This window comes from Zingiber officinale, chromosome 6A, assembly GCF_018446385.1.
Source record: "Zingiber officinale cultivar Zhangliang chromosome 6A, Zo_v1.1, whole genome shotgun sequence".
NCBI classification, from domain to species: domain Eukaryota; kingdom Viridiplantae; phylum Streptophyta; class Magnoliopsida; order Zingiberales; family Zingiberaceae; genus Zingiber; species Zingiber officinale.
Genome location: NC_055997.1, coordinates 114,321,656 through 114,330,482, shown reverse-complemented (window position 1 = coordinate 114,330,482; position 8,827 = coordinate 114,321,656). Strand labels below are relative to the sequence as shown.

The 8,827-nt window shown below is 39.7% G+C and overlaps 1 protein-coding gene across 1 annotated transcript; it reads right to left on the bottom strand.

Annotated features, from left to right (window-relative positions):
- Positions 1–779: 779 nt before the first annotated feature.
- On the bottom strand, positions 780–2,434 carry LOC121997547 (E3 ubiquitin ligase BIG BROTHER-related-like). Its single transcript, XM_042552013.1, has one exon. It carries the CDS (start codon positions 2,295–2,297, stop codon positions 999–1,001), a length of 1,299 nt encoding a protein of 432 aa, XP_042407947.1. The 5' UTR covers positions 2,298–2,434; the 3' UTR covers positions 780–998.
- Positions 2,435–8,827: the final 6,393 nt, after the last annotated feature.

Sequence of the window (8,827 nt, the reverse complement as noted above, 5' to 3'; positions counted from 1 at the left end):
ATTGTGAAACATCGTTTATCTTTTACGTGCCATCTAAAGATGGGAACAGAAGGGCAACAAAGTTATCTCTAGCATACAATTAAAAAAAACATTAACTTGTAGGGAAACATGATACGACAGATCAACAATTGATGGAGGCATTATCTGATACATATATGATCAACACAGAATGACAGAACTCAATTTCAACTCACATGAATGATCTATCAATTTATCACCAGTGACGAGCAGCAATCAACCCATGAAAAACTTTCATTGAAGAACTCGGATAAGATAAAATTAAAGCGCAGAAGTATGCCTGTTTGGTTTTATTAACAACACTGAGAAAGGGAAACACAAAATACAGAAGAAATGAATTCTGCATTTCCATAAACAGCCGGAGGTTATGTAACATGCATTAAACACTTAGTAAATAGATCGAGTCATTTTTTTACTGTGTGCAACTACCAATCAATGGGCAATTCACGAACATATTAGCAATTTCGCTGTTCAACACTTCATGAAGCACACTGTTGTCTAAGTTCTGGATCATATACTAAGATCAAATGTTCCTTTATCGAACTAGAACAATTTGGGACATCAAACATTAGCATAAGTAAGCAGTCACGAACATATTAGCAATTTCGCTGTTCAACACTTCATGAAGCACACTGTTGTCTAAGTTCTGGATCATATACTAAGATCAAATGTTCCTTTATCGAACTAGAACAATTTGGGACATCAAACATTAGCATAAGTAAGCAGTCAATTCAGTGACCGGAACATGACAATTTAGAAGCTAAAACAGAAGCCACCAGTTGAATGGATGGTTATTAGTATATGTGGTAGCTGCTTTAAAAACCAATTGTCACAAGAACAATTGATGAACTATAATAAGTACCATATCATTCCCTAAAATCGACATAAAGCATAAGATCAAAGGCCATAGCTCCACATGACAACATCAGAAAAGAAGCGCACCACAATCTTGTGTGCATCTTAGAGCAGAACCTTTGGCCTTACAGGATCGAAGTTTCAGGTATCATTTCAAAATCATACCTGAGCTGTGATTCATCAAGGGAGATGACACCATTTGCCCTCCTGGCTTTCCGCTTCTCATATTCAGGATCATCCGTTGGCAATTCAAATCTACAAAGGGGACAGGTGTTTCTGATACATAGCCATGGGAGGATGCAGTCCTCGTGGTAATGGTGAAGGCAAGGCAGCCTCTTGACTTGCTCCTCTACCTGAATTCCATCCTTGCAAACAGCACAAACAGCATCGATCTCGGTGGTATCTTCTTTCCTTAGCACCACCGAAGGGAGGTTCTCGACCACTGACTTAGCCGCCGGCGGACTGCCCTTGGAGTTGCTATTTTGCTCGAACAGTTGTCCGAATAGTACCTCATAGGGCTCGTAATCGGAGGCATAGGCGAGACCATCCTGGTCCTCAAAGTAGGCTCCGACTTCATCAGGATCGAGTGGACTCCTTCCCAGATCGTTCATGGCCAAGAGAATCTGCCAATCGACGTTTCTGACCACCGCTTCATCTTCAACCTCAGTAACCGTCAACACTCTACTCTCATCCGACCTCGCGTCGTGGCCAAGAACCATTACATCAATAGAATCTCTTTCTTCGTCCTGACCGTCGATCTCCTCCCACTCAAATCCCTCGTTGACGTCCCTCCGGCCGTCGCCCAGTTGGAGGCTGTCCCAACGGAGAGGAACATCGAACTCATCAGAGAGCCCGTACTGCCCTACGCCATCATCGGAGTCCATGCCCATTTCAGCCACCATTTGCTCGCCGAACATGGCGACGATCTGTTCATCGGAATCTGAATCGGAGTCGATTCCGGTAACCCTAAGGCCACCTTCATCCATATGCCGGGTCCTGGAGAACTCGGTCGAGTCGGAAGGGCAGCGTCTCTGCCCAACGAAGAAGTCGTCGGAGGCCCAATCCGGGACGATCATTCCCCGATCCGCAACATCCGCCGTTTCGCTCTCGTCCTCTTCCCCGTCGAACACGGAATCGAGGCCAAGGCACCCAGGGCGCTCGAGCTCTTCGAGGTCGTTGTCGGACCAAAACACCGGGGGGATGAAGGGGCGAGGGCAGGAAGGGGATCTTGGGCGGCGTCGGAAGAGGTCGAGGGAGAGAGAGGCGTGGTCGTCGTCGGAGTAGTCGGAGGCGGTGTCGAGGTCGGCGGAGGAGGAGAGGGAGGCGAAGGGGGAAGACCAGAAGGGCGGCGGCGGAGGAGGGGGATCTGGGTCACCGGCGAAGTGGGGAAGCAGCAGAAAGAGATCGGGATGGTTGTCCGCCATTAACGGCGACGCGATCGCTCGCTTCTTCAGAGAGAGAGAGAGAGAGAGAGAGAGAGAGATGCAAGGATGCGAAGGCAAGGCAAGAAGGCAATTAAAATGGTCGGGCAAGGAGACGCTACGTGTGATCGTATCTCTAAATATACCCGATTTGAGTCACGGCATCGACGCGGTGGTCATCTAAAGGAGCTTCCGTGTTCAACGCCCGGTCCGATGCATGCCACTTGGGTAAGTCGTGAGCCGGGCTGGGTATGCGGTGGTTTGAGGCGAGTAATAAATGGGCGGGTCTGGAGATGGGTATACCCGTGCGTAAATCAGAAATGAGTATCATATAAATTTTTAAATTTAGTAAATTATTATAAAATTTGAATGCGATCAGCGGAACCAAATTCAGATTAGAATATAAATAATCAATTGTAGATTTGAAATTATTTATTTTTTAAAAAACATTAGGATGAATTCAATATAAATTGTTTTTGAATGGGGCACGTGAGTTGGTAAAAATCCACGGAAAGATTTGGTCAATCTTTGGACAAGAAGCAATTGGAATTTGGAAGTGGGTAAGAGCTGAAATTAAACCACTAAGAGGCGCTCTTTGTTTTTTCTGTTATTTTTTTAAATATGTTTTCTTAATAGCTTTGCAACTTCTTCCCCATCTGCCGAAGAGTAAATATTTCTACATATTTATAATACTCATGTTTACCTTATCAATTAAATATTTCTCCTCAAATATTTTAAAGATGTTTGGTTTATATTTTTTATATTATTTTTTATTTTTTATTTTTAATAAAATGAAAAACATGTTTAATTTATATTTTTCATGTTCATTTTAAAAAAAAGAAAGTATTTTCTAATAAAACAAAAAAAATATGAAAAAATTATTTTCTGAAAAATAAGAAAATATAATTTTCTGAAAAATAAAATAAAAATACAAACAAACCAAATGCACCCTTAAAATTTACAATTAAATATTCTCCCAATTAAATATTTATGGATCCTATCTACCAAACATCCCACTCAAATATCTTAAATTATACCATCAAATATTTCATTAACTAAATATTTATAGATCGTGTGATCATTTTATTAATTTACATCTAATTTTATATTTAAATAAAATTAATTATATATTTCTAATTCTTCAATTTACTATATTCCATATACCATTTATCCATAAATATTTTTTATTTAATATTTAACTATATACTTTAATAATTATTTTAATATTAATTTATTATTTAAAGTGAAACATTACAATACAAGAGTATAAATTTTAAAAGAAATAATACAACATATAAATATAAATGTTTCAGGAATTTGAAATTGAAATGATTAAATATTTTCACAGAGAAATTAATCATTCACTCCTGACAATGAATGTTTCTCAAATATATTCAACCAATTCGTGATGAAATTGATGATGCATCTGAATATTACATAACTCGAAATTTCTTCGAATGTATTAAGTAAATTCGATGGTTGAACCATAATTCTCTGTGATAGTATCATGACATTCGTCCTCCACAATTATATTGTGTAAATTAATGCACGTATACATGATTTCTTTGTATTTATTCATAAATAAATGTCACCTTGTGTTGGTCCCCTAGCAGCCCGCAAGAGGGGGGGGAGTGAATAGCCCTGCATAATTAAAACAAATACCTTTCTCGACTTTGGAAATAATAATAAACCACTTGTAAAAAAAACTAATTAACAGAAAGAAAGAAGAGACAAATCATTTATTTAGTTTGTAATCCCAGGATTGCTAATCCAAGACGTTGAAAGTTCACTATAAATCTCATTCAGGTAGAAAAGCCTCTTACAATAGTTAAAACATTCAATTACAAAGCTAAACAGAAGAAGAATCGTTTACAAGTGTTGTATTTAACTACTGGGATCAGGGCTATATTTATAGCCCTAATTAGGGCGCTTGGAAGGGTTTCAAGTATCTGAACATGGATAAAACTTTATCCACATTGCAACAGATCGCATCGCAACGGATCTGGATAAAATCTTTAGTCTGGGCGCCTGAACTATTTTCGCACATGGGCGCGTCGCTAAGGTGCCCCGGCTGGACTAAGCCGGTTGGGGTCTACCTGAAGTTGACTTTTTATTCGGGCCTTCTGCTTTGACTCCGCTCGCTTGGGTAATTTTGACCATCCAGAATAGGGCTCACTCGAACTCATTTTTCGAGCCTTCTCGAGCAACCTTTCGCTCCGGCTTCTCATCCCTCGGAAACGTCTCGAGCCTCCTTCTCATCTGCTAGTGTACTCTTTCATAACGCCTCGTCCCTCGGATGTACTGAGCCCGTCGACTCTCTCCCGTACCATTCTTCTCGCTAGTTGCGTCTTTTGCTTAACTTTTTGTGCTCCTAAGTTCCTGCACACTCAGATACGAGCATGAAGCCACAACATGACCTAACTTGACTTGGTTGATCACATAAAAAGTACCATGGGGTACTTACAACCTTCCTCTTTTTGATGTGAGCAACTCAAGTTAAGTTAGGATAAATCAAAACCAATTAACAAAAAATTGCAAGTACATGATTTAAAAAAAATATATCCTCCCCCTATACTTAATCTCTAACTCTCCCTATTTGATCACGTTAAAAATGAGGTATGCCATGAAAATAACTTGAAATAAAATGAAAACTTAAGGTATGCCATTAAAATAACATGAAACTTCAAGATTCTTCCTTGCTTGCTTGTGATTTGCGAGAGCGAAGTTTCACAAATTCCACCTTCTTGAGAAAACAGAAGGGTAAGATGTAGATGCTTCCATATTCTCAAATCTTCAGATATCCTCATGTACTAGTTAATTTTTATATCCCAAGTTGGGATGAATAACCATAGATACATTCCAAGTTACTAAGGTATTAGGCTGTTGTAATTTCGAGCGAGTGGATATGTTGAAGTCCATTGTGCCATAATATTTCGGACGGGCATGTAATCCCGTCGAGATAATATGCTGAATTCCTGCGCACCATGATATTTCGATCGGGCGTGTAATCCCGAGCGAACTAATATGATGAATTCCCGTGCGCTATGCTATTTCGATCGGGCGTTTAATCTCGAGCGAGTTGATATGATGAATTTTCGTCTAAGGTTTAAAATCTCTGGTTCTTCCTAAGGAAGCCCGACCTTGTTACTCTCTAAGATTCCCGATCGATTGTAATGATTTAAAATCTCCGGTTCCTTCTAAGGAAGCCTGACCGGGTCACTCCCTAAGATTCCCGATCGACTGTGTATGATGGTTTAAAGTCTCCGATTCCTCCTAAGCAAGCTTATCGGGTCACTCCCTAAGATCCCCGATTGACTGTAGAGGTTTAAAGTTTCCGGTTCCTCCTAAGGAAGCCCAAGCGGGTCACTCCTTAAGATCCCTGATCGACTGTGTATGATGGTTTAAAGTCTCCGGTTTATCTGAAGGAAGCCTGACCGAGTCGCTCCCTAAGATCCCCGATCGACTGTGTATGATGGTTTGAAGGCTCTGATTCCTCCTAAGAAAGCTCGACCGGGTCACTCCTTAAGATCCCCGATCAATTATAGAGGTTTAAAGTCTCCGGTTTCTCCTAAGGAAGCTCGAGCGGGTCACTCCTTAAGATTCCTGATCGACTATGTATGATGGTTTAAAGTCTCCAATTCCTCCTAAGGAAGCCCGACTGGGTCACTCCCTAAGATCCCTGATCGACTGTGGAAGTTTAAAGTCTCCGATTCTTCCTAAGGAAGCCCGACCGGGTCACTTCCTAAGATCCCTGATCGATTGTGTATGATGGTTTAAAGTCTCCGGTTCCTCCTAAGAAAGCCCGACCAGATCACTCTCTAAGATTCCCGATCGACTGTGTATGATGGTTTAAAGTCTCCGATTCCTCCTAAGGAAGCCTGATTGGGCCACTCCCTAAGATCCCCGGTCGACTGTAGAGGTTTAAAGTCTCCGGTTCCTCTTAAGGAAGCCCGACCGGGTCACTTCTTAAGATCCTCGATCGATTGTGTATGATGGTTTAAAGTCTCTGGTTCCTCCTAAGGAAGCCCGACCAGGTCACTTCTTAAGATCCCCGATCGACTGTGTATGATGGTTTAAAGTCTCTGATTCCTACTAAGGAAGCTCGACCGGGTCACTCCCTAAGATCCCCGATCGACTGTAGAGGTTTAAGGTCTCTAGTTCCTCCTAAGGAAGCTCGACCGGGTCACTCCCTAAGATCCCCGATCGACTGTGGAGGTTTAAAGTCTCCAGTTCCTTCTAAGGAAGCCCGAGCGAGTTACTCCTTAATATCCTCAATCGACTGTATATGATGGAGGGTTGATTTGTTTGCCCGAGGAGAGTTTATGTGTTCATCGGGGGATGCTCGTCTGCACTTTTTCATTATGTTCAAAAATTAAATGAAATACATGAATGAGTTACATTCATACTTGTTCAAGTTCTATAAGACTACAAGTGGTTCGCGCTCAAAGGTCGTTCGAGATTCCTCCCGTCCACGTCCTGGAGATAGTAGGAACCCGAAGCGAGCTTTTGTATTACCTTATATGGTCCTCCTCATTGTGGTGCCAACTTACTAACATCTTCGACAGGTTTGATGTGCTTCCATACTAGATCACCAACTTGGAAGAACCTTGGGATTACCCTCCTGTTGTAGTTCTGTCTCATTCGTTGTCGATATGATGTAAGGCGGGCTACTACTCTATCATGAATTTCTCCTATAAGGTCCAGCTCTATAAGATGCCGACCTGAATTACCATCATCATATAACCACCTCCGATTAGATTCCACCCCAACCTCTATAGGGACTACTGCTTTTCCACCATACACCAACTGAAAAGGAGTTATGCCTGTAGCTTTTCTGAGAGTAGTACGATATGCCCACAATACACTAGGAAACTCAGCTACCTAGCTACCACCAACAAGATCTAATTTAGTTTTAAAACCTCTAATAATTTCCCTGTTGGTTATCTCTGCTTGTCCGTTACCTCTGTGGGTAAGCCACAGAGGTAAATGCTTCTCTGTTAGGATGTATACTAAAAGTCTAGCTTTTGGTATAAACATTTATCTAGAAATAAGAATCACATTGGTCAAATGTCTACATTTATGATAAATGTAGTTGTTCAATTAATTTATATTGTAGATAACATGGTGTGTGGTGTTACACACAGAGGATTATGTTATCAGTACCTTATAAATTATAAACAGTAGCTCACGACCAAGATGGAACGGAACAAACCATTGGAAGGTCGTAGTGTAATTAGGTATTAGTTTATCTTAACTATATAATTACACTAGTACACTTAGAGTGTATTGAGTAGGACCATTAGAGGTTGTTTCTTTTTATATTGACTTTATAAAGGAACAAATACCTCAGTTATTATGGAAGTGTGTGCTCTTAATCCTAATATAATAACAAGCACATATATTTGATATTTATTTCTTTAATTTATCAATGGGTGAGATTTAGTTCGATAAATCAATAAGCCCGATAAGTTGGGAAATGATATCACTTATAGTGTGTGTTGTTGATTATAGAAGGAAACTGTGTCCTAGTAATCTAGGTTGAGAATGTCCCAAGAGGAGCTCATAAGGATTGTCATGTTAAACCCTGCAGGTGGACTTAGTTCGACATGACGATGAAGTTGAGTGGTACTACTCTTGGAGCTAGATATTAATTAAGTGAGTTGTCAGTAACTTACTTAATTAGTGGACATTTGTTATCTTAAACACAGGGAGACTAACACACTCATAATAAGAAGGAGCCCAAAATATAATTTGGGATTGGTGCGGTAGTTCAATAATAGTTCTTTAGTGGAATGAATTATTATTGATGAAATTAAGTTGTGTGTTCGGGGCGAACACGGGATGCTTAATTTCATCGGGAGACCAAAACTAATTCCCCCTCTCGGTCCCTATCGTAGCCTCTTGTATATAGAGATTTATACCCACCACATACCCACCTTCTTACCCATCCAATGGGGCCGGTCAAGCTAGCTTGGAACCCAAGCTAGGGCCGGCCAAGACCAAGTGGATGAGCCAAGTTGGTGGCCGGCCAAAGCTTGGGTCCTAAGCTTAGGTGGCCGGCCACTAAAATATTAAAAAGGATTTTTATTAAAATTATTTCTTATGTGGATATCATGATTTTAAAAGAGAGTTTAAAAATTAAAAATTTCCTTTTATAGCTTTCTACAAAAGATTAAGAGAAGAGATTAATCTCTTTCCTTATTTGTAAATTAAAAGGATGGTTTTAATTTTTGATAAAAACTTTCCTTATTTGTAAATCATCTACATGTTTAAAAGAGAGTTTAAAATTTGAAATCTTTCCTTATTTGTTGATTAAAAGGTGGATTTTAAATTTTAAGAAAACTTTCCTTTTTAACCATGTTCATGTTTTAAAAGAGAGTTTAAAAATTAAATATTCTCTTTTATAAGTTTCTACAAGAGATTAAGAAAAGATTTGATATCTTTCCTTATTTGTAGATTAAAAGAGATTTTAATTTTTAGAGATAACTTTTTTTTTATCCACATGTTTAAAAGAAAGATTTTAATTTATAAAA

Bases quoted from the DNA above. Each gene is read 5' to 3' on its own strand.
- LOC121997547 (XM_042552013.1), bottom strand. From the start codon at position 2,297: ATGGCGGACAACCATCCCGATCTCTTTCTGCTGCTTCCCCACTTCGCC.